General features: G+C 46.5%; 1 protein-coding gene and 1 long non-coding RNA gene across 2 annotated transcripts in view; one reads left to right on the top strand and one right to left on the bottom strand.

Annotated features, from left to right (window-relative positions):
* Positions 1 to 14,700: 14,700 nt before the first annotated feature.
* The window catches only part of ADTRP (androgen dependent TFPI regulating protein), a 33,258-nt gene continuing 21,628 nt past the window's right edge, over positions 14,701 to 26,330 (top strand). The window contains exons 1-3 of the mRNA XM_005239093.3: positions 14,701 to 15,302; positions 22,822 to 22,956; positions 24,379 to 24,480. Coding sequence (XP_005239150.2) covers positions 15,150 to 15,302; positions 22,822 to 22,956; positions 24,379 to 24,480 — 390 coding nt within the window. The 5' untranslated portion in view covers positions 14,701 to 15,149. The remainder of the gene's footprint in view (positions 15,303 to 22,821; positions 22,957 to 24,378; positions 24,481 to 26,330) is intronic.
* LOC114012641 (uncharacterized) overlaps positions 22,639 to 26,330 on the bottom strand; it is a 28,238-nt gene continuing 24,546 nt past the window's right edge. Inside the window, exons 8-9 of the long non-coding RNA XR_008746369.1 lie at positions 24,607 to 24,716; positions 22,639 to 24,111 (exon numbers count right to left, since the gene is read on the bottom strand). This is a non-coding gene — a long non-coding RNA (uncharacterized LOC114012641). The remainder of the gene's footprint in view (positions 24,112 to 24,606; positions 24,717 to 26,330) is intronic.

Genomic DNA, 26,330 nt, shown 5'->3' with positions numbered 1-26,330 from the left:
AATAAAAAAAATAGAGAAGGAAAAAGAAAAAAAAAACCAAAACCACTTAGCTTGCATTTCCCCTGTTGAAATAAAATAATGCATTTACTCTTTAGCCCTGGGGATTTCCAGGCTCTTCCTCACTCGGTGAAGAGCAGCCCCTCGGAGCTGCCAGTGTCCCTGGCACAGCTGGAGCCTGCAGCAGGGCATGGGCATAGGGGCAGGGCATGAGAGGGCTGTCTCCAAAATAACCTCAGCTGTGGCCACATTGCCTCCTCAGCACCCTTTATGTGACAAGTCACGAGCCTTGCCCAATGCTGTCTAGCCTGATTTTTCTTAACCAAGGCGAGCTGCACTAGAGCTTGTCCGAAAGGGGTAAAAAGAAGGCAGTGAGGAGGGATGCAAGAGAGCCCAAAAAAACCAAGAAGGGTGGGAGGGATGAGAAGCAGGATTAAAACAGCAACAAGCATTCCCAGAATAAAAAATGGTAACTCCTGAGAAATCATCATTTCTCTAATGAAACAGAGAAATTTCAATGGAGAGACTCCAGGCAGATGCAGACTCTCAACACTTTGTATTTTGTTATTAAAAAAAAAAAAAACAAACAAAACAAAAACCAAAGCAAATCCACAAGAGAAGCCCTACCTAGCCCTCTCCATTTTAAAGACCACTTTCCCCACACGGCAGCAGCAGTCATTACTTTCACTAGCTGCACAGCCCCGTGGAGTGGGCACTTCACACCATAACCCAGCAACACATCCAAACACAGCCCCTCTCCTCATGCACTTCAACCAACACCGTCATTCCAGCATCTCAGACTCCCCCACCCCCGAGGAGCCCAGGAGGTGGGGTGGCCCCTCAGCGGTACCTGGGGTGGGATGCTGAGGACATGGTGGCATCACCCACAGCACGGCTAGGACACAGGTAGCCAGGGGCTGCAGGTGAGGCGCTGGCCCCTCCACACGCAGGTCACCTCACCTCGCCTTTCCTTGCTCTCCCTACCACAAACGGTGGCAAAATAAATGCATTCAATCAGAGGAAAGTGTAACAAGTACTTGACAAGGGCTGCAAGCTACAGCAAGAAGTGCATGAACGCAAGATCAAGCGGTTTTTCTTTCCCCCCAGCAAACGCTTCCATTTTGTTCACCCTCCGATGACACTTTCCCACTTTTTAAGGCAATCTTGGCCCACACCAGCATCTTCTTTGCAAGACATATCATCATCTGGGACTTGCGGATAACTTATCCACTTAAAAAAAACATACGTATTACATACAACTACCACTGTAGCTTAATAGGGAACATATTCCTTCCAAAATAAACACGTTGGGCCAGTAAGCTTTGAGCGACTTTCAAACAAGGCTTACCAAAACAGAAATAAAGCAAATGTGAAAAAGCATGCCTGCTTTGTGCACCACCACCCCGCCCCCACCGCAATAAAACGGGTTTGTTCCTGATGGAAGATTCCATGAGAAGTCGAGGAGAGATAGGATTAAACGGAGAGAACAAAGCCTCCTTCACGGGGTGGGGATGTCCTAACAAGAGAGGAAGAATCTGATTTTTGGTAGCTGCTATTTCACCTCAACAGCTGAGTGACAACAAGAAGGGAAATTTAGTTTTGCTGTTGAGGACACCCAAACCTCACTTTCTAAGCGCTTCGCACAGTAGCCTGCCTTGGAATTTATGTTCTAGAAACCGCTGCTGTAACTGCAAGTCTTACACTGGAGGCTGTGTTTTCATGCCCTATTTTTGTACTGTTTTTTGAGAAGCACCAGTAAAGAGTTTATTTTGTGTGTGTATATATATATAAATACAAAAAAATTCAGAGGTCCCAGGGAGTAGCATCAGGAAAGCTTTCCATGAGGTCCCTGGGACAAAACTACAAGGGAAAAAAAAAAAAAAAAAAAGTACAAATACAGGGAGAAGGAATTAACACCCTAATGCAGAACAAGTGTCTACACAGCCAGCTACTAAATCACCCGAGTTTGGGAGCAGGTCAGTAAGTGACGGGACAGTTTAGCGACTTGCATGGCAAACCCTTACGAAATCCCTAAGGAGCCCAGATCCCTTCCCTCCAGTGTTTCACTTGAATTTAAAGTTGCTGGGCTGTGCCTCTATTCCCCCGCAGGAGACAACCAGCATTGGAAACTTCTCCCTCCTACCCCAAAGACCTAACTGGGTGGAAGATAAACCAGGCAAGAGAAAGGAGAAGGTCTGCTAATGATCTCCCACAGCTTTTTCACAAAGCAGCCCACGCCAGCAGCAGGCAGACACGTCGCTGCAGAGGACACGTGCAGTGGAGAAGGGATGTACAAAATCCGTCTCCTCCACTGGTGTCCCTGAAACACGCTATTTCTGTGAGAATTACATAATGCCAAAAAGCTGAACTACCGGAGAAAGGACAAGACATCACGTCACTTCTGTTTCACCAGCATAAAGCAGCTGTAGTTGTTAGAAGCGGTCAAACCCAACGGTTATCCCCTTCAGGTAAATCTGCATTTGCTGACCACATGTGCACATGGATAGGTGAACTCTGGCTGCTGAAACCCTAAAAGTGAGAAAAGAAAAAGAGGTATTTGGGGGCCATCGGGTGGGGAACAACACACAAAACACAAGAAATCCTCTTTTTAAGTAGCTCAGAGGCAGCAATGCCATGCAGGTCACTGGGGGCAGCCCCAGGAGTTTCCCCTAACAGGTGGCAGCAATGGGGCACAGGGTGCTGGAGGGGAGCTGGGGACCTCAGCCCAAGTCCAGCCCTGGCCTGGCATCTCCTGAGGATGACGCTCTCCAACCCACAGCGGAGGTGCAGCCCAAAGCATCCCCAGGGAAGGGGATGAAGTGGGCAGAACTGGCTGTGCTTGGCTGGGTGTGGAGCCCATGGCATCCCAGGTCGGGGCAGGGGGTGGAGGGGGGTGGGGGTGGGGGGAAGGGACAGTGTGGGGGGCAGGTGACAAAGCCTGATTTTCCATGAGGCTGGTATATTGCCCCTGGAGAAGGATGCAGCTTTGTGCTAACGAGCATGTTCAATCAGTGCGGCTCCTCAGCTAGAAGAGGCACGTTGGCCTCTAGAAGGCTCCACTAGAAGGAGACTCAGGCATGCAGCAGGAGGGAACTTCAGCTGGTTCTGTATGCATCTGCTGGTGGCAAGAGAAACAACTCCGGTTCCTGGGCATTGCTTCTCTGCTCATTCTGTGTTCCTTCATCTTAGTTCAAACGGGTTGCTGACGGCACGTAGGACCCTGGCTTTTAGGATGAGGCTGATGGACATGAAAGAAAATGGCAAAGCATGCACCTAAGAGCTACCAGTTACAGCTGCAGACTCTAAGCAGCACTCCAAAAATATACTGAATTTACTCAAGCTTTCAGCTCACCCTGCTTTAGGTAGAGGCTTAAACACAGAATAATCAACCTATAAGTTAAACACGACTTCTGTCTGCAGAGTGGTTAGCACCACGGTCTCATACAGAAGTCCAACCCAGCAAGATTCCCCTGTCCATCACAGTGCTGTTCCGATGGAAACGAAACAACCCACCTAAGGCCATTCAGCACATGGCCACAATTGTTTTATTGATATATATATATACATATGTGCACACACACGAACATATAAATAAATACAGGGGATCCAGAAGACAGAACCCCCTCCCTGCTTCACCAAGCCATTTTTTTATTCTAAAGCAACAGCCTTAGCTGTATATCCTCCTTCAGGGACTCAGTACCCAAAGGTAACAAGGCCGCTCTGAACTGCTGCTCCTGTCATAGTTACCCACTTGCCCAAGTGACCTTCTACATTTGAAAAGCAAAACAAGTTTGAAAAAAGTTATACTCCAGCTTCCTGGAGACTGCTATTTCCTTTTTCCATTCCTTTAGGCTGCTTTTCCCCTTGCCCTCCTACTTTCTTCCTGTAGTTCTCATAATATTTTTCATTCCTTGACTTCACCTTTTTTTGCCTGCCAAACTTCCCTCCGTGGCCCAAATGCAAAGCTACCCATCGAGGCTCATTGAAAGAGAAGGTGTGCTCAGTGAGACCAATTACACAGAACACAGGGCTTTTTTCTCCACTGCAGAAATACACTTCAAATAAATTTTTAAGAGTCTGTACGTGCCCCACAGAATTATGTGGCTAACTTCACATTTGCAAGAGCAATCCTCCATCCCATCATTTAAAGATGCCCAGACTGCTGCACTACCGAGTCAGTTCAAAGAGCTCGCTTAAATCTATATTCTCCTATATGTTGCCACATGGTATTTCTGGCAGCATTTCATATTTTTGCTATATATCTAGAACTAAAGACTAAAGAGTAAACAAGATATCCCATTTGCTGTTGACTGTATGTATTCCAAGTCCCTGTACATTGAAGTGCAAGGCTCCTGTTGCAGACCTAAAGGGCTTTTATTCTCAAACCTTGCCTGCTTCCCCGCACTGTACGGGCCTTGCTCATGAAATCTGTTATCTCCACTCTCACGTAAGCTGGGGTCGGTACTGGAGTGGCTTCTGCATGTCCAGTGCAGCCATGACTGCCGTGGAGTCACTGGGGAGCTGCAAAAACAAGTCTTGTGGAAGAAACAGATTTGGGATTTTAATGCCAGGCAGCTTAGCTGTTTTGGTTTTGGGCTTTGGCAGATTATTTTTTTTTAAATTAACCAATTACTCCCCAGATAATGATTTCAATAATCTACAGCAAAGCCCTTACATGCCCTGACTTTTCTGTTGTTGGGAAACAAGACCCTGTTTCATGAAGGTGCAAGTCTTCTGTGGTGCAAGTCAGATCTACTCAATATTTTACGTATTAATTTCACTCTGCTCAGGAAGACCTCCTCTGCAACAGGCTTCCAGCAAAGCAGTGCAAAGCTGCGCTAGTAAAATCCCTCTGCCAGCTCCAGGTTCTGCAAAGCTGTCCTGTGCATGATCCCTTTTGGTCCTTTGCAGGACCTCTCCTAATTGACTTCTGCTGTGCTGATGGAAACCATCTCCTGCATGATCCAGCCCTTGCTCCTTCCACAGGTCGTGTTCTGTCTGTTCTGCACGTGTGCGCACACACACACCATCACGCTGCATTTCCTGGCTCTACTAGAAGGAGGCTCAGGCATGCGGCAGGAGCGAAGCTCACCAGCAAGCCTCATCTGGATAGCCAGGGGAGCAGGGCTGTGGGGTGCACCACGGCTCCTACCTCCCACACAGTACAGATGCAGCCCAGGTGGCTTGCAGCATCTTTATTACTGCACTGATAGAGAAGCTTGAAGGAATGCAGCTTTGGACAGTCTGGAAGTCATTATCCCATGGCGCCGTCTTTGGAGCAGCTATTCCGCCTTGAACAAAGCTCTCTGAAAATGTATGCAGCCTAACTTTTATGCTTTAATAAGTGAAATACAGCTTTACTCGAAAATAGCTGCCAGGGTACATAGTTTGCTCTTTGAGAGGGATACGTGTTTGTTGAACTAGAGGAACTGTTGAGGAAAACAGAGATGCTCTGCTCGAGGTCGTTACTATCTGCAAAGAACCAAAAAAGCCCAACACCATTTAGCACCGAGCAGTGCTGTGCTGTACAGCCGGCAATATTCACACGTGATACTTGGCCTTCCTGAACTGCATGCTTTACAGCTCAATTAAAAAAAAAAAAAAAGTGCTGGGGGGGAGGGCAAAAAAAGGCAGTTCAAAGCATCCTCAGCATGTGCTGCAGTCATGTGCCACATCCTAGCTACAGCTAAGGGGATTGAACCAGACGTTTTCAGCAGACAGTAGTTTGATTCAGTTGCTGGGATTCCTAGCAAAGCCACCTTCTAGCACAGCGTTGCCTTGCTTCAGCTCCAACACCAAACTGGCTAGCAGGTTACAAAACTCAGAGCCTTTCATATGGTAAGAGTGTATTTTTCTGTTTCCCAGTCACATGTAAAGGAAAACTTCGTTCCCCTTTCAGTTGTCCTAAAATAATGTTAGCTTTTTTGCTTGGAGATTCACATCCCAATGGAGAAGAGAGTGAGAGAGAGAGAAAAAGGGCAAGAGAGCAAAATAAGTGAAACTGGGAATTATCATCCTTTTAGCTTGCCAGTCTCCATCCCTCCCATTCCGGTGTGAACTTCACATCACTTCCTTTAACTAACTACAGTTGCTATACAGTTATTCCTTCGTTTCCATTCATTACTACAGACAGCCTGGGTTCTCCTGTTTTGCTTCTGGTTTCATCATGGAGCATACATAATATATCGTCCGGTTTCCTAACACTAAGTCCACTTAGCTGACATCACCCCCTTCCACTGCAGCCATGCTAGACTAAACCAGGTCGTTTCATTCCACAGCGACTACACGTTTAATTAGAAGAGTGGCACCTGAATCCATGCTTATTGCATGACCTGATCTGCAGGCATGAGGAAAGAAACACAGACTGTGCTTGTGTACATCTGTGCAAGTGAGAGCTGCTGCCACCGAAGCGAGTGGAACAGCACCAAGCTAAAGCCAAGGGCACAGGCAAGTTCTGGGCTCTCAGCATCAGCGCAGGATCACCTGCTTTCCCCTCCTGTGCTCTCTGTATACGTGCAGGGCTGAACTCCAGGGATTAATTTACCACCTACTGTGCAGTTTTGCAGAGGAGGAAGGGTTCAAAGACTAGTTCAACAACATGAAGCTGTCACTAATGACGCAAAGGGCGATATTTCCTCTTGGCAGCCCAGGGCACAGAGAGGTGGCACTGGCTAGAAGGCAGTGCTACCCAGCCCTGGGTACATTTGGCTACAAGAGCAGCTTCAGGCTTGGCATCCCAGCAAAACTCCAGCTTGGCTTACATGAGGCTGGTGCTGATGGTACCCAGGAAAAGCCTCATCCAGGTTTGGGGTCCTTTTGATTATTTTTCCATTCTTACCCCTTTGTTTTCCCCTCACCGTGTATTATCCTGCCTTCATCTCCAGCACCAGGAGTCATCAGAAGTCAAACTTGCCCTCACAGCCACCTGCAGCAGCAGTGCTCAGCATCAGTGTACGCTAGTGTGGGCAACGCCGCTAGCGTGGGGCAAGATTTGGGAAGAAACAGGACTCTCTGAACTCCTACCTGTTCTTTGCCCTTTCACCAGTGTCCATCTTGCGTATTGGGACCAACACTCCCACACAGCTTGCCTAGAAGCTCAGGTTTTCTCCTTCAAGGCAAGGGCGATGATAGCCCCCCTTTATACAGCATCTGGAAAGGCACAAGCAGAGAGCAGTGCTGCAGGTCGCTAACGAGGCAGGAGCTCTGTCCTGCACACTGCGATGAACTCAAGCTGACTGCCAAACACAAGCAGTTGTTTAGATGTGCAAACAGTAAACAGTAGAATTAGCCGATAACTAGCATCTTGAATTTGGCAAGGGCAGGTTCCTTTTCTGCCATTCTCTCTTTCTAAAAGCAGGGGGTGGAAAACTCCAAGCCTTGGAGGTGGGAAGCTAGCAGCAAACACCGCCTCCCCCACCGGCTGATCCCAGAAACAAAGGTATACAAACCACCTATGTTTTCACTAAGCAGCTAAAGCACATGACCGAGAAAGTTCAGATCCCTCAAATGCATTTAGCATTAATGAAACACAATGCGTTTTCAGAGGGCGGTGAGAAGGAAGGGGTCAGCACAAGAGTTTTGTGGCAAATGGCCGTATTCCAAACTCAAACGCCTCACAAATACATCTGATTATCTGACCGAGAACCAAACGAAGTGTTGCAAAAGCTGGAGGCACTTTTCCTCAGCACTGAACATAGCTGTAAGGAAAGAAGACGTGCCAAGGCACGTCACATAATGGAATTGACAGTGGCAGAAGGAAAGTTAAGGTGGATTTTGTCAAGGAGGAAAAAATATTGAGGGTTTTGTGGTTTTGGTGGTGTTGTCCATCCATCCATCCATCCCCTCCTTCCCCTCACTTGAGTTCATTTCTACGTAGGATAACTTTTGAGGAAAAAAATTTTGTTACAGGAGACAGCCTGCCCCCTGTAAACAGCTACGGCAAAACACTCTGCCAAAAGCCACCGCTAAATCAGCCTGGTCAGTGAGATGGTGACTGCTGCATCAAGCGAGGCAGCCCTGGCTGCAGATGCAAAGGCAACCATGGCCATGCAGGAGGCCCAGGGCTCCCGGCAGCATCCCGCTCCCAGGCAGGGGGAGAGCCGAGGCTGTGCCCGGGGCAGCCGGCAAACGGAGAGCACGGGGCTGAGGAGCGGACAGAAAGCGGTCTCTCACTGCCGCCTCCATCACCCATCACACCGCTACAGCACAGGCAGGTCTCCGGTAGGTGCTGGGTGTCAGAACTGGGTCTCACCCAGCACAGCTCTTTGGGTAGGTAACACATGCCTCACCACCTCCTTGAGGAGGCAAAGCCACCCGGACGGGAACATCCATGCAAATTAAGAAATACAGTGAGCAGGCGTACGTGAGAGGTAAGAAGCAGTGGACTGACTTCCTCACAAAGGTGCTGGTGATGTGGAACACCTTTATGTGGGGTTCAGTCCTAGGGATCAGGATAAGAAGAAGTGGAGAGGAGGCAGCAGGCCACTTCAGCTGGGGAAGCAGCGTAGGGCTTGCTCTGAACATGACCCTCCCCCATCCCATCTCCAACAAGAAAATTCAGAGAGCTCTTCCCAGGGCACAAGCGCAATAGGGAACAACCTGCCAGCTCTTCCCAAGGAGCACTGGCCCTCGTACATCGCTGGTGAGGAGCGGTAGCTAAGACACTGAGGTACCACTGGTATCCCACACAGCCCCTGCTGCAGAGTTTGCTTTTTTTGTTTGAGAAGGAGCTGAAGAGCAGCATTGACGCAGTAAATTGGACACTTGCACCTGGCTCCAGCCTGATGGCCAAGGCAACGCTTCACCCCAGGGCTGTGCAGGCTGCACCGCTCCGCAGCCCTCTGGGTCACTCCTGCTCCAGTACGGAGCCACTACCACCTGGCTGCTCGTTACACAGGTAGGGTCCGGAGCCACGAGCTGCATCAGGCACGCCGATAACCTTGTGTGAACGCCACAACAACAGTGTGACTGCTCTTAGGTAGGGACCCTGCTTTCTGCCTTCACTGCTAGACAGGCAGTCTGACCAACCCACAGGTTCAAACTGTGGTATGTCATTGACATATTGCTGTTAGCACCATTAAAACATCACAATCTTCACTTTACCCTTGCCTTTGACAGACTGAAAAACTTACTTTGCTCTTTAGCGCTGGTAACCAGCGGGAACCGGACATGACTTTGGTGTACAAAGGATATTGTATACCAAGGAGAGAAGAATCTTGTACTTGCCACTCTGGCCAACTTGCAAGGTTCCCAGCATCTAGCAGGGTTTGGGAGGCTCTTGGGGTTGTGACATGTTTTATAACCTATTGAGTCAAGATGCTAGCAGTGGTGGGGAGCGAGACAGCACCTCTTCAATATCTCTTGCAGCATTACATCCTTTCCTTACAGGTGCTAAAGGTGTTATCAGGACTGCAGGAGAATGACCATTAATTTGCATTTCAACAGAGGCTTTCAGTGTGACCCTGAACACACCAAGTCACTGCTTTGGGTTGCACTTCTCCATGCACACGGTGGGGATGAACAGTTCCTTCCTCTGCCCAGCATTTGTTGCAACCCGAGTACTAAATGTTGTAACAGATTTAGGTACTACGCCAATATGGGCTATAGCCATACATAGCCTTTATTTTATTATCTAATACCCATTTGTGACAGTATCTGCTCTTTAAGGTAGATTTGCACATAAACTACACCATTTCAGCAAGCACTGGCTGGTGGGGTCAGTGTTGGATGATTATTGCCTTATATATGGAATATTCATTTGCAATTATACATAGCCCACAGAAAGGTGGGAGTAACATACACTAGATCTGCTAATATTCTGAACCACAAGTGGAAAAAAGCCACAAGTGATGTCTTCTTGGAGCCAGCAAAGAAGAATGACTTCCCTACCCTGCCATCCATCAGTCCAGCAAGGTGTCTCTATGTCATAAATCTTTTGAAATGCTTTTGCCAAAGAGTTATCGTGTCCTGCCCGAGAAGTTGCTGAGTTTCAGTGGTAGAGGAAGAAGCCCCCCACAAATGAAAATATTTTGATATGCAGTACATTTTCAACGCTCATCTATTTTCAAGACAGGTGGTACATTCTTAGCCCCTTCTAGAAAGGGCAAAGGAAAATATTTTAATATAAATGCATTTCTTACCTTGCCCACCACAGTTAGCTAGCAGGAAGGAGTCTAATGAGAGCCAGTCATACCTTGTGTATCCAAGACCTAAAACATACGCCCGGCATTTCTTCCCTACTACACTGTGGTGTGTTTGTTTCGCTCTGAACTTCAAGGTGTTTGTGCACAATCTTCCTAAATGGCCAAAGATTAATTTTGCATCTCTGACAGAAAAGGGAAGAGGTAAAATTGAGGATCAATGTTATATATCACTTCAAAAAGCACGTATGTTCTTGGAAACTGCTGAGAATCAAAGAAAAACAAGCCTTTTATTTCTAAGAAATAGTCATCTTATCAAGAGACAAGACACTGTTGGGGTTTGGCAATAAGACAGTCACTTGTTTCCACTGCAAGTTGGAGGTAATGAGATAGGCAAGCATTTTCCCAATCAAATGTTTCTTAATTTCAACGTACCTACTTTTAGAACCCAAGCTGTTAGCTGAAAAGGTTTTGTTTTGATTAGTGTTATAATTTTCATCCTTTTAAAAAGTGTCAGAAATGTCAAATCATTGTTACACAGGAAGTTTTGTTTCTGGATCAAAGTGACATTTCATTTGGCAGCCTGAATAAACAGACAGTCAAAAACCCAGTTGGACTCAACAAGAGGGAGCAGCTCTGCCATCCCAGCGAGTACTTTCAGCTACCGCATCCAGTTTCTGCTTGTGCACCAGTTGCCGCAAAATCCCTCTGGATTTTGGCATTTTGGAATAAATTGTTAAAACAATTCGGAATAAACATATCAAGATGGGATAAACCACTTCCTGTCTTCTCCTTAAAAAAAAAAAAAATACATTTTTAAACTGTCACTCAAGAAAGAGGAGAGGCCCATGCAGGAGCACTTTCAGTGGTGTAACTTTCCTGCTTGCCGTACACATGGGCAGATGTTGCAGCATTGCCCGTTCTCAGATTTTTTAGTGAAATAACTCAAAATATTTTTGTTGATCTTCATTAGTTGTTGCTCTCACTGCCACATTGCCGGGCAAAGTTTTATTAGCACTTAAAACATTTTGACACTTGTTCACACAGCCCTGAGGAAGAGCTGGGAAACTCAGACCCCTGGAAGCCAATGGAGCCCAAAACAAAACCAAAGAGAATGGAATCTTGTGAATTACACTAACCACACGATTTTTTTGGGAGGTGTCGGGGGGTGTGCCTCAGGATTTGAGGATGCCTGGAGCAGGCTAGGCGAGGCTTGCAATTTTGTCAATTGTGTTTCATTTTATACATCAGAAACGTATGATTTCTGACCACTGTGTCTGGGGGACACCGAGCTCAGTTAGCCACCTACTATGCGTTACAGAGCTCTCTTGGCCAATGTTTGTCAGAAAATGCTTCTTCCGCACAGACCCCTGCATCAGCTGAAACTAAACCAGAACACGGCAGAGATGAAGGCTGTTAACTCCAGCCGTGTTCACATAACACACAGAGGATGCTGCACAAGAACATCCCCAGGACCCACGTTCAAGGAATGCCACCTATAACACAAGCCAGGTGCCAACAGCAGTAAATTAAAATCAAATAAATTATGGAATCCACACGTGATAATAGAACCACACTGAGGATAGAAACAAGTGTCAGAAAACTAGAAGAAAAATGTACTTACCCAGCTCCTTGCATTTTCTTCACCCTGTGAAATCCCTCTGATGGAGGCAAGTCCCAGGTGCATATCCATTCCTTGATCTTAGATTTTGCCTAGAAGACAGAACTAGGCACAAAGACACAATTTTGCTTTTTGAGACCCCCAAACCTGTCCTAGGGCTTTGTTTGGCTTTGAACCCTTTCCTCCCACCTGGCTTAACTGCTGTCACCTGCCAGTAATTTCCTGCCTCACTCTCACTTGTGTTGCCATCACTGGATGCTGCCCTGACAGAAAGGAAACCTTTGCAGTGCAAAAATATCAAAGAACATTTGAAAGGCTCCTAACTGGCCTCTAAATGAATTGTCAGCCCATGAGAAAGCAGGAAGATTTGTTTCTGCCAGCTGCCTCATTGGCGACAGGCTGAGGTGGGAACTGAACGTTATATGGTAGTAATGGACTTATGGGGAGCTGCTGGGTAGCCTGGAAGTGCCGTGCCCATCAGCATAGACACACAACTGTGCTGCAAGCAGGTGTGTTGGCCTAAGATATTACCAGTTTACACTTTGCTGTTGTCTCTGTAGCTGAACCATACTAATAATATCAGTGAGTCAAACCCATTGCCGTGTGAAGTCAGGCAAGCTGGCCTAACTCATTCCTGTAGAAGAGGGCATGAGCAGGGGACATTTTGCATAAACAAAGTGATTTACAGCTCCAGTTACTTCTTACTGTTCTTCAGCTGAACCATGTTGATGGACTAACTGGGAGCTCCCACTTTGCTTCAGCCCAAAGTCTGTTGCTGCTCCAATGGGGTGAGCCCCCAAAGCGGACTGGGAGCACTGGCAGAGCGTGTGAATGTGGCTCAGCTCCAGGGGAGCAGCAGATGTGAGCTGGGGTGTGGTACCCAGCAGATGGAAACCAGTTTTGGTCCCAAACCATCCTTCTAGAGCTGCAGCAGCACATCTGCCTGTGCCCTGATGTGCTCCTTCCGTCTTCCTTCTCTCCACTCCCTGCAAAAAGTTGTGGGCTGCATTTCCTATTCCACAGAACCTGTGGTAGATGTTCATACCAAAGGAGAGATGGCATAAGATACAACCGTTCCAGTGTATTCGCTTGCTGCATCACCCTGGCGGTGAAGTAGGAAAGACCACATGAAGTGTGGGATGTTAGACTTTGGATCCTATCTGGTGCTCATCCTTCCTTTGTGATGCTTCTACAGCCAGACTTCATCCCTTATCTAGGCTGAAGGATATATATCTTGCTTCTTGTGTATGGGAAGACAAAGCAGATGGTCTCAGTCTATGGGACAGGTGTCCGCATCAGAAAACTGTCACCGTACTTGACACCTTCCCAGCCATACTGGCCAAGATCCTCCAGAAAAGAAAAAACACACCTTGCCATTTTGCATACATTTGCAATCATTTGCATGCATTCGGGCACCTACTGAGCAGAGAAGCACATGCCTTCCCATTTTTAAAGCTGCACTATAACAAAACCTCAGAAAGACTGGTGTGAAGATAACTTGTTAAGTGCCGACTGTCTGGTGCCTTTGATATGCAAATCACTAATAAAAAGGGCCCTTCCATGCCACAGTCCTATTCTCTTCCTGCCTTTTGTCACATGGATGAGCCTTGACAAGGAGAAGCAGCAGAAGAAGCTCAGCACGGAGGAAGGAGTGACAGCACTGCCTCCCAGAAAGGCTGTAAAGGCAATCAAAACCCCTTTCCTGCTAGATTTCCTAGGAAAAGACCAGCAACATTGTCAGAGTCCAAGAAAAAAAATATTCCCATCTTTTTTTTTCTTTTTTTCTTTTTTTTTTTTTTGCAAAAGATTTTCTCCTCCAACCTCAAACCATCACAAAGGGATCTACACCTTAGTTTTTCCTAAGTGAGGCAGAAATATTGTTTGGGGATCGTGATGGCTGGAATGCCTAGGGAATCTGGATGCCCGCAATCTGAATTAGGGGAGAAGTCAACGAAACACAGGAGAATATTGAAGTGCCTTCTTGCAAGGGCCCCAACATGCATGCACGCCGCTGTCTGAGTTCATAGGAAATCATCCCACATGGAGCCTTACAGCCAGTGCCAGGCGGAGGGGTGGGGGGGGAAATCCAAGGGAAAACCCAAAACAAACCAAAACACAGCAGATTGCTCAATGGTTAGAAGGGAAAAAAAAAAAAAAAAAAAAAAAAAAAAGAGAACCCTTTACACAGTTTGCTTGGCCAAAGCCCAGCCCTGCCCACAAGAGCAGCCCTTGTCCCCGTCCTGCGCGGGGAAGGTGCGGATGCTGGGGCTTGGTACCTGCTCCCCACCAAGGGCCCTGTGGAACACCCAGGTGACAATTAATGCTGGCAGCACGGCGGTTACCCACCCTCGAGCCCAAATAGGAAATGCTCTGTGTGTTTTTCCAGGGCTGCTTGGAGAGGCGGGAGGGGAAGGAAAACCAAAAATTTCCACCGGAACTTTTCTGATCGCTTCACTTTAGGGTCGTGGCATGAGTATCAGTCCTTCTGTCCCTTACCCCAGCCCCAACAGCACGGCAATGTCATGCCAGGGAAGAGGGGCTCTGGCGGTGAAGGGCAGCAGGTAAAGAAGCAGGCAGGTGAGATGCCCTGCTCAGTGCTTAGCTCCAAGGCCTTTGCCCTGAACCTCCATCCCTGCCAGAGCTGGAGCTTTGGAGCGACTCGGGGCTTGGCCAACCTGCCACGCGCGGCTGCGATGGATGGCTGCATGGAGCAGTGTGAAGGCAGCCAAGCCTCTTCCCATGCAAAAGTGTCAACGCTCGCAGTGATTTTCAACCCCCAGGACTTTTGCCTACGAATCCTCTCAGCTTCCCTGCCACCTCCGTAGCCTATCAACAAATCAACTCTTTTTCTTTTTTTTTTTTTTTTTTTTCCTTTCACAGACCACTGTGTTTCCCACTTCTTCCTTTGGAACAAGGAAAAAACACGGTCACAGAGGCTCCCCAAGCTGAGCTGGAGGCACGGCTGCACCCACAGCTAGGAGCGAGGAAAATGCCGCTTGTTTTCACTCGCTATCCGACGCATGACAGCCCGTTACACAAAATCAGCAGCAAAGCTTCCCCCACTTTTGGCGGGGAGGAAAAAAAAAATCCACTCAAAAACTTATGTAACTCTGCAACTAATCTTTGCTAATCTTGAGGCATTTAAATCTGAGGAATAAGCCTATTCTTCTCACACACACACAGAGAGCCCATCTGTACAGGGAAAAGGGAAACAAATCGAAGCAAAGTTCACAGCCTTGCGATTATTCCCGTTGACGAGAGCAAAGTGGCAACGTGTCCCGAGCTTGCTCTGCAGCAAACCCTCCTGCCCTGCCATTTCCCATGCACAGTGACCAAGGACCTTAAGAGAAAATCTGCTTTTGGACCGATTATCACTTGCTTTTAGCTGAAACATGGAAATCTCTACCCTTGCAACGTACCATTGCTTCGCTTTTGTCTGGTATTTTTTCATTGCCTATTCAATTGCACACATCAGAACAGAAGAGCGGCCATCTGAAGTGTTCCTTTACGGTGGGCAGTGGAAATATTTGACAGTCCTCAATCTGGTAAGCAAACCGTGTTGTACAGTGATACCAATATGTCTATTTGTTTGGCTGCCATCTGTGCCTCAAGACATATGCAGCTGGTAGATTTGCTGCTGTTAAACTGCTTCCTTTAACGGTTTATACCCCACAGGAAACTAAGTAGGGATCCATGCTTGTGCTGTGAAATGTATTCACAGGTTTTATGCAGAAAGAATATTGGCTGGCAAGCTGCTTGGCTTTCAGAAAGTACTCCAGAACTAGCTGCCTCCTTGTAAAAGAGACAAGCCCTCAGTGAGGAGAGGGGCAGAAAGCTAGCGTATGTCCAGCCAGCACACGTGCAAGTTTGATGCATGTTATCTAACCCTTAATTCAATACACATTATGATGCTGCTTGGAGTTTTACTTCATTTTTTTTTAATAGGTTTTTATGTCCTGTAAAAGACAGAAAAGGTAAAACAAAGCATGGGATGGTGTTAATTTAGCCGCTTGGAGTACATGCTTAGTTTGGCAATCGGTTGAAAGCATGAGAAAGAAATTCCAGGCTGTGGAGAGAGGTGCTTGTGACATTATCTCACGTGTTTTAACAGTGTTATCAACTGCTTGCTGCATTTCATAAAAGTATATAGAAAAAAATAGACCGTAATGTGTTCTGCTTCTCCTAAATATGCTAACATTTCACCAGATAGAAATCCAAAGGAAAGCACGTGAGATAGATACCCTGGGGGGGAAGGCTTGCTCACAGCCCAAGCAGTTCGTTGGTGACTCGTGGCAGCAGTGGCAGTGGGGTGGCAGGACTGGGAGTGTGGAGAGGGTTCCTACAAGGGGAAAATTTCAGGGACACTTGCTAGTCTGAAGGATGGCCACAGGGACCTCCATAGCCTTTCGTCCATTCTTTGTGACCATCAGAACTCAAGTATCAGTGGGAGGTCTGGCCTGGGGTATGTTCATCTCTACTTTTATTCTTCAGAAGGAGATTTCCCATGGTGGAGTTCAATGGAAGCTCAAAGGTTCCCCAGCTCCAAGTGGGGCCTTTGGAGACTCTCAGGGGTTTGGGAAATTTGGGTCCCTTCCAACCTCAACCATTCTGTGACTCTGTGAAATATTTGCAACCAAAAGGCGGTGAATGGCACGTGAGGTGGCTACAACAGCCTGGGCTTCGGGGATCCACAGTGTCCTTCTCAGCGGCCAAGCCAGCTGTGGAAGGATGAAGGCACGTATATCACTGCAGTCAGGATGGCGTATGTATGGTTTGTTGCTACGTTGTCTTTGTATCAGTACTTCTAGGCTTTTTGTGATGCATTAAAAATTAATTTCTCTGAAATGCCAGCGATAAAATGGGCAGGATTCAACAGCCTTAAGGATATTCAGTTCATCTGGCTGGGACATATGTTAGTAGACTAAAACACCACCAGCCGAGTCCCAGGAAAAGGACTGTGTGCCTAGCTTCCCTCCTTGGTTTTTGGGGGAAAGCCGGCCTCATTAAAGTAACAGGCAAAACCGCATCTCCACCCCACCCCTTGGCACCATTATGAGTTCTATCACCCAGTGTATGACACAGCTCTACAGCACGAGATCCAGAGGAGAAAGCAAGAGACCCATCTCTTAGTATCTGGGGATGCAGAAATACTCGTCGAAATTATCATCCAGCTTCCCTTAGTGACCAGCAGCAGATGATCAGGGGAAGACTGTACAAGACAAGAGGACGTGTAAGCATCAAATGAAGCTCCCATGGCTCCACCCTCACGCTGCCATACTGACATACCCCGCCAGGAAATAAATTGAGGCCAAGGTAGCTAATACCTACTCAAAACCTTCCCTTCATCCATCCAAAGGAAAAACACGCCTGTTTATACTTCTGGTACCTTCCTTACCCCACGGCAATGAGTAGCACAGGGCAAGCGTGCCTTGTGTGAAAGAGCAGTTCGTTTCGTTGGTGTAAACCTGCTTCCTGACAACTGAATCAGACGCCTCTTTCTGCGTTACAATTTAATCGCCTGTCCCTGTTCGCTTTTCCTTTGTCGCTCATTAGAGACCTCTACCAGGTTTTTCCCCTTGGTTATTCTTTTCTGCAAGCTGGAAGTCCGAGCGTTTTTCATCTCTCCTCACAAAGGGATGCTTCTTTCATTAGAGCATCCTAGTTGCCCTTTGCAGTCGGTTTTCTGGTTTCAGGAAGGGGTAACTAGGGCAAGCGGCAGCGCTGAGCTGTGAGCGCAGCATGGATTTGTACAGTGGCCTAACGGTGTTTCCTTGTCTGTTGTTTATTTCTTTTTAACAATTCTTAACTATTTGTCTTTTTTGATTACTGGTGAGCAAGGAGCTGGCAATTTGAGAAAGCTATCCACAGTGAGTCCAACATTTCTTTTCTGAATTTAGAAGCCACTGTTGAAAAATATATAATTGAAGTTGCTTGGGGTTTTTTGGTTTTGTTTTTGTGTTTTGTTTTTGTTTTAGAATACATTACGTTGCATTTACCAACACTGATTTTTGCCTGCTATTTGATCTTTCAGGCACTCAGTATCCTCAGATTTTTTGACAATTTTGCAGTCAGGCTTCGCTTTGACAGCAAAAAGGAATTAAAAAAAAAAAGAAAAAAGAAAAAAGATTTACAAAGCTTTACCCTCGGTGTTTGCTCCCTTCCCCAGCTCATTTATGGATCTGCTGAACAGCTCAGGTCTCATTAAATCTCCGTGGGCGGGGGCCCTTGCTCCACTTCTCCAGTTCTGTCTCCCATCTTTTAACCACATACTGATCTGATCCTGACTGGATGGGACGGATGAGATGGAGCTGTCAGCCAGCGGGGAGATGGTTTGGGCTGAAGGTATGGCCTATCTGTCACGCAGAAAATGTGGCAATGGGGGCCAGGGTCTGCAGAATTACTCCTTTAAGGCTGGCAGTCCTTCTACAGAGATGTGGGTTTTTTCAGGAAAGGATTACCAACATGGAAAGGGGTCCAGGGAGATACATGCCCTCATCCCCATTTCTCCCGTTGATCTGGACGGTGCTTGTCAGTATCTCCAGGTGGAAAAAAGGTTCCTCAGCTGCTGCATAAGAGAGGAAGAGGTTGAGAAGGGCTCCCTGTGGGACACAGGGCCTAGAAGAGTTGTCCTATGGTTTGGCATTAAACCACTCCCCATCACTGCTGAAGTCCATCAAGGAACAAGAGGTGGCTGTCAGCCACAGAGGTCCATCAGGTGCACACCCAACGTGTTACATTTCTAAGCCTTTGAAAGTAGCCCCAAGAAAGATCTTGGGATGCCAGGAGGTACCATCCCAGAGAAGAGCAGGCAAAAGCTTCCCACTGGGCTCTGCTGGTTTAGTGGATCGGCCAGGCTGTGCCTTGGAGGCTTCCCCGGGGCCAGCAGGCAGAGCCCTTATCCAGCTTTTCTGCTTGTCTCCTGCCAGACTGCCAGTGCCTGGCTTCTGGCACCAGCTGGCTGATTCGCTTGGAAATTTCCCCCGCCCCCCCCCCCCCCCCCCCCCCCTCAATTCCTCTTAGCTCTTTGGAATTGCATTTAAAAATTTCCTTCTGTGGAAAGCTGCTGTGGCCAGCTCACTCTGATCTGAAATGGAAATACTGGGAAACATGACATTTACCGGGGATGGAAATGCAGCCTGACTCCTAGCTCTGCTGGAGGGATGCTGGAAGAATTTCTTCTAGATATGACCCTCTTTTAGCACCTCATTCAATTCCTTGCTAGTCATGTGGCTCTCCCAAGAGAGCTAAGCTCTGACGTTACTCCAGATTCATTTATCTAGTTAATGATCATAGCAATCAAGATTCAGAAAGGAAATATTTTTGTAGTGTAGTAAAAAAAAAAAAAAAAAAAAAAGGATAAGTGGGTTTGGTATCAAAGGAGTTCATTGACCGATTATTGAACAAGCAGAAATGAGAGATAAAAACAATTTTGTATTCATTTGTCCGTGACACAAAAGAGTACAAGCTGAATCATTCATCGCCTGAAATATGAGCTCATAAAAATCTGCTCACTGCTGTAAATCTACTAGTACATCATTGCATAATGAGCACGCTGCACCTTTAAAAACTATTAATTGCATTCCTGCCCCATTTTATTCCTTACGCTCTTGTCTCTCATAATTGAAATACTTTTCATCTCTCCTGAAAGATGTTTTGTATTTCAAAATAGACCCAGTATTTACTATACATATTTTCCAGGTCTCTATCATGTGAATGGATGTGTCTCCACACTAAATGTTGACTGTTATGTCTAATAGTTGAATATTGGATATCAGAATATTGGATTTATCCCCCCTCAAGGGCAGAGCTTGGAGCCCGATTTATTTGTACTAGTTGGAGATTTCAATATACACATATGGCCAGATCTTATATGCGAAAGTAAATCATGTCAGGTTAGTTAAACAGAAACACCCTTTTGATCACTGCAGCAGATAAAAATTAAGGTTTGTCTTTGTCACTACGACGCTCAGTTTGGAAAATCAATCTGGCCAAATTAAGCATTTCTACAGCACCCAGCGCCATGGGGCTCCGCGGGGTCTAGAGGGGAAAGCAGCATCCCTCCAACAGGGATAATCACATCCATATTCTCCTCTTTGGGTTAATCGTTAGCTTTCTGAACGCTTCCAGTCTTCCTTCTGTTCGTGTGGGAATACATTAGGGAATCTTCTTTATTTACAGCCAGCGGATTTATGTTCCATGAGCGGTCACAATGGATTTGTGAGCACCAGCACTGCTGTTTGGGAAATTCACAGGACATCTGGAATAATCTGATGTTTTGCTGTCAACTTTTTTTTTTTTTTTTTAATATCAATAATTTCCCATTAGTGAAGGGCTGATATTTGGATGCACCTTTCCTATAGGAATAAGCCTGGAAAAGCACGGGTTTGGAGCTCTGACTCAACTCTACTTGTGGTGGACCCTGCCAGACTGAGCGTTACTAGGGACAGTTCTAGCTAGGTTCAGGTTTTGGCTTGGGAATGACTTGTATATTCTTCCATTGCTCCTGGAAATACAAGATGATCACAAACTGACTGAAAACCCTTTGAACCTGAGGTGACAGTTGCACAAGCAGTGCAAAACCTGGTCTGAGACTGAGTTTAAACTTCTTCAGGAGTTGTTCTTCTCCACGTTCAGCCAGAGAAACGGGTCAGGTTATGCATTCAGATAAGCATTTTCCACACGGAAGATAATATTGTCCTCCCCTGCATCTGACAGAATATTTACCAGGCTGAGAATGTGGCTGTTTTGGGACTGTTTCTTTTCAGAAATGTTTGTTTTAGTTAATTTTTTTTTTTTTTTTGGGGGGGGGGGGGCGGGAAGCAGCCTCTCCCTGTCCCATGATTAATGTAAGGCTGACCATGAACAAGATAATAATAGCCCCATCCTCTGGGAACCAGGCCTCTCCCTAATTGCTTTATTGGCAATTAGTCACCATGTGTCACCAGACTGTCACCACCCTCACGTTCATTTTTCATGCTTTTTATGGAAAGTTACTGCTGACTCTACAGGGTGTAACAAGAGCTTCTGTTTGTAACCAGGCTTTTCTTAGCGCTTCGGGGACTTGAGTCTGGTGGCCTGGCGAGGCCAAGGGCTGGGACAGATGTTTGGGTTGAACGTGTGCTTGGGTCTAGGTGCTGCGCCCCGGTACAGGCTTTTCTGAAAGAGACCCCGTGACTTGGAGGGCTGAATCTCTACTGACCAAAAGTGTGCCTGCAGTTACAGACGCTAATTGTGGTAATGGGGAGAGAGGGAGAAAAAAACCACATTTAAAAGAGCTGGTTTGGGTGCCTCAGAATTGACCCAAACCATATGTGGGTTCTGATGAAGCTGCTTGGGGGGTTTTATGTAAAAATGTGGCTGTTCACCCCATGCTTTTGGAAGGAAACATGGGGCTTTGCAGCTGACCTGGGTGATGCACGACCTCCGATACCTCCCGCTGGGTGACCCCGGGCCAGTTACCCAGCCTGCAGCAGCACGTCCCTGCCTCCACCACTGTGGGTCTGTGCAGGCAGGGGGGACACTCCACCGGTGGCACCTGGCTGCAGTCTACTATGGCGACCACCTGGACTGTGGAAAGGATAGGCGAGGAAGGATGTATCTTTTCTCTTTGCTGGGAAGCCACATAATGGATGGGGAGGCTTACAGATAACTGCAAGGATGCTTTGGTCAAATGCAAACTACTGTCGTTTTGATCCCCAGGAAGACTCAGTCTCTGCAAACTAAAGCTTGTAGAAACCCTTGTGTAACAAATGGGCACGGCAAAATCGTAGTCCCTTCCTTCCCTCAGATGTTTTGATAATAAAGGAATTTCTGATGAAAAAGCATTGCACTAATTCTGTCCCCTCCCAAGCACCACCCTTCTCGGCTCCTTCAGAAACTGATGAAGTAACCAGCCACAATTTCAGACACTTTGCTCTACATAAATATCTGATTCAGAGTAAGATCATGGCAAAAGAGATCTCACCCTGAAAGCTGTAGCAGAGCCTCTTTCTGTTTAAGCATCACTAGCTGGTCCAGTGCTTGCAGTAGGCTGCACTTCCAATATTGCATCACGCCGGGACAACCCAGCCTGAAAAAGCAGAGGCCACCTCCTGAGTTAACAGAACCGAACTAGACTCAGTGCTGAATGCAAGGGAGCCCGCGGGAGAAGTACTTTTCTGTAGGGTTTTGCCTTTGTGTGCCTGACAAATTGGGTTCAGCTTGAACCGCTGTGTAGCATTAGAAGAGAAAATGAAGTAATCAGAAAAGCAACACTGGCTTGAGCCACAGTACTGTGACAATTTCATACACAATTTGCGGAATTCTGTTTTGTCACTGTGCACATACCTAATTCTTTACCAAATCCTCCTAGCACTCTCCCCAAACAACCCCACCCTCATTGCCTGTAAATGATTTGAAGTCAGAAAAAAAAAAAACAAAGCCCAAACACCAAAACCACCACAAGCCACCCCCCCGACTCCAACTATAAATGGTTTAACTTTCTCAGTTTTACTTAGCGAAGTCTGGATCTCTGCTTCTAAGCACTTGAAATCCTTTCCTGAACCCCCTGGAGTTCAGCAGAAGAGGGTCCGTTTTTGAGCACTTCTACACCTAATTCTCACATTTAAACATTTTGAGCTGCTCAACGCTGAGATCAGCTGCAGCGCGAGTCCCCGGAAAGCAGACCTCGTGTTGGGTAAATGGTGGGAGACACTATCTAGCAATTGCTTTACAGGAAACATTTCCTGGCGTATTTTGTTTGCTCCTGCTCAATATACACTGAACCCAACAATTAACATAGGAAGTGTGAAGGAGCTGGCTTTCAACATGTTCTTCCACCTCTCCCATCTGAATCACATCACACATCTCTTGTTTAGTCTGTTAAATGAGATACTGTTAAAGTTATCTGCTGAACAACTTTATTTATTCAGTCACAGTAAAAAAGATTTAGCCAACAGCTATTTCCCTCACGTGGGCTTGCAGCTCACGAACAAAACGGCTCCCTGAAGAGCAAGAACAGAGTTCATTGAGGAACGTGTTAATGAAAGCTGGATGAGTTTCCCTCATTAGGTGTAATTACTTTAGGTTTTGCAGGCTGCCTTCTATGGGGTGTCCTTCCTGGCTGATGTGTTGAGACTAATTAAGAAACTGCGATGTGCTAAGTGCGTAATTTCCAGCAGAGACCTTCTTTTCAGTGTCCTGGCTTTCCCAACATCCACAGTAAGTAACCTCTGTAAAAATAATGTTTGCATAAATGATTAGGGGTGTATAGCATAACATGCACATGTCCAAAATAGATAACAACTGCGGGCTTTCTTTCACCATTGGAAAATGGATTTGGACCGTTTAGAAGAAGAAACAGTGCTGAAGCCTGTCATGGTTGAACGCAAAGCCTCTTGCACAAGCTTCAGGGTGGCTGTCCCCAAGCGAACACAGCGTGACCCCAAAGGGTGAACGAGATGCAACCTCCCCGTTAATCTCACAGTTCAAATAGCTGTGGATTTATTGATTTATTGATTTAGGGTGCTTCTCTAAAGGGCAGCATGGACAGGAGGACATGAGAGAGTACCTAAGAGGCAGCAAAATCGCACACCTCCTTCTCTGACTCCAGGGTGGCTTTAAATAAGCACTGGAGAGAAGCAGATTCACAGGACAATTATAGGCACAGCCTATGTCAGGTTCATCACAGATCACTTACTCCCTCACTGACAATGCTGTTTATCAAAATGCTGTTTATCTGGTGCTGAGGCTTGGATGGGAACTGATGGGCTACTTATACATGTAGGTACCTCTCTGCATAAGCGAAGCCTGCAGCCACCTCTGAACCCCAAAGGGCTGCTTAATTTTAGTCCATGAGCAGCTCAGCCAGCTGGCTTACTAAAAAAAATCCTGCCAGGGATGGAGACAGAGAGACTGGCTGATTTATCTTCCCTGCACAGCAGTATTCATGATGCTGCTGTCATATCCCCCTGCCCCAGGCATCCTCACTGTGCCCGCAGGACAGAGGCACAGGGCAGTCTCATTCTTCCAGCATCTCACGCCCCTGATTTCCAACTCCAAGCACAAAGTGTGCTCAAAGCCAGGCCAGAAATGTGCAAATAAGCTTCCAGGTATCGGTAACCAATACCAGGATTCATTTCCTCCAGTTAAGTTCTCCCACTGCAAATCCTCCTCTGTTGGGAGAAAAATGGGTGCCCACAGTGCAGCTTGCACCTGCAGTTTAGGAATTAGGCTTATGAATTGTGACGGTAAGGGTAAGTTTTATGTGAACTGGCCTACCAAGATCTGTTTTTACTTTGTTACTGAGCATAACAAACACCGTGGCTTGACAGCCAACCCCTTGAGCAGAACTTCTGGACCATCAAAAGATCCCATCTGCAAAGGAAGAAAAAAAAAAGTTTAAAGCTAATCTAGTATTCCACAGAAAGTGTCAGTGTTGGCAGTTTATAAAGGAGGTTTTTCTCGCAGTATCAACACAGAACACTGCACCTCAGAGTAAATTCCTTTCTTTATATTGTAACGTGAGATGCGTGAGTTTGTCTGGCAATATCACCGTTCTTCATGTAGGAGATGTTTTGCCTTCCCAGAAATGAAAGCATTAGCCAAATTTGAAATTTCTTTCACTGTGTGTTTTGGTTCCAGTTTGTGTCTATATCCTTTTGGACACTATATACCTACAATCGGGAGCTGGTTTACCCCAAAAGCCTTGATGGAGTCATCCCAATCTGGTTAAACCATGCTATGGTGAGTAAGAAACACCCCTGCCTCTTGCAGAGAAGAGAGAATTTGCAACGCGTGTCCCACCATTGCATTGTGTCCCTTTCCAGAAGAGTTTCACGGCTTCTTTCTCACCTGCTCCTTCCTACCTACCTGAATCTGATGCTGAGCTGTACGCAGCAAACAGCTGCATGTGCTTGAAGCCACCTCAAGAAGCCTTTTAGCACACAAGGAATGTCAGTGAATCAGTGCTTGTCAAGCCTCTAAAGTCAATGAGGTGATGTGTAGTCATAACCAAAAAAAAAACAACCAAAAAAAACCCCCAACAAACCCCAAACCTCACTTACTGTAGCTCAAAAAATAAATTTCTGCAAACAGAGGTCTATGAAATACAAAATGGCTGGGAGTATAACAAAGCAGTTCTTAATTTTTTTAAAAGGTGAAAGAACCAAAGAACATCTGACAGCTCTACAGCTAATAAGCTAATGTGTGCACAGCTTTGAATAGCTGAATTGCAATGATTGTTTACAGATTTTCTATAAATACTTTCCAGATTTCTCCTTCATTTGCTCTGGCCGTTTTTATGATGTGTTGAATAATCACATATTTCTCATCAGTCAAGTGTAAGGAGCCTGACAGTAACATGGAAACCGTGGGTGGATTGTAAGGTCAGGGAGGCCTCGTGGGGCTAATGGGAAGGGGGAGAGAAGGGAGAGGTTCAGCGCTAGACTGAATCAGAGAAGCCAAAAAGTATGAAATAATCGCATAGAAGGCTCACTTCTCTCCAGCCTCCATTTCTTAAGTACAATGCTTTGCAGCCCGCTGCAGCAGTCCCCGATGCATGTTGAAGGTAAATGCAGGAGGCTTCGGGGTTTCTGGCTGAGGACACTTGGTAAAGGTTTTGAGCAGCCACTTCATTTACACAGGCGTATCCAGATACGTGTGCCCGGAATCCAAACACACATAGGCATGTCCGCATTGCTGATACCCGAGCGATAAGCTGCAGCCGTCGTGCACTTTTAACCTCATCACCTGCTCTCTGCCCACCAATTCATCTCCACCAGGGCCTTTACGTCGCTGCCCAAACCTCGGCATGGATGCAAATGGGCACCGCTCTCTCTCAAAACCATCGGCCACCAAAAGGAAAGATTCCTTGTGTCCTCAGCATCACACTGGTTTCAGGTCTGGGACCTGGTGTGGATGACTGGTTGAAGTTTAAAATGTTCACGGTAGTGGAGGTGGTGGGGAAGGGGAGGCACAGGGTGCAGCTGAGAGGAGATGGGCTTTGCTGCTTGGTTTAATCCCGGCACACAGCTGAGAATTTGCCCTTTCCATTTCCACATTTGTTTATGACATGGGAAGGTTGAGAGGTGCTAGGATGTACGTTTTTATTTCATGTGCAGAAACGCTTTGCAGAAATCCGTCAAACGCGCTCGTTATAAGTTCTTTCTTACCCTACCTACACCTACATTTCATAACAGAGTCATTCTGACAACAACAAAAAGCTTTTCCTTTTCAGAAATGTCAAAAACAGGTGTTAAAAAAAGAAAACAATTCTTCAAAATTATTTTGACGAGAGACAAACTTCACAGAAAGCAAATCTCTATCACAATCTAGTACTTTATTTCTAAAGCTCTTAATACACTGCAGACATCTCATGCTTTACAGACCCTGGGTGGGAAATTTTCCTCCCAGTTACTACTGAGCATAAAACATCTGCCACCAGCACAGACTGATGCTCGCTCTTGATGACCCCCACGACTTGGGACACCTTCCAACAGGTGCCTTCAGGCTTATCTGAGGCATTTCTTTTATCCAACCCAGAATATCTACTGGGAACACTAAGAAGATCCAGGCAGCTACTGACACTTTAAGGG

Source organism: Falco peregrinus, chromosome 3, assembly GCF_023634155.1.
Source record: "Falco peregrinus isolate bFalPer1 chromosome 3, bFalPer1.pri, whole genome shotgun sequence".
NCBI classification, from domain to species: domain Eukaryota; kingdom Metazoa; phylum Chordata; class Aves; order Falconiformes; family Falconidae; genus Falco; species Falco peregrinus.
The sequence above is the reverse complement of the archived record's forward strand: the minus strand, read 5'-3'. Positions and strand labels throughout refer to the sequence as shown.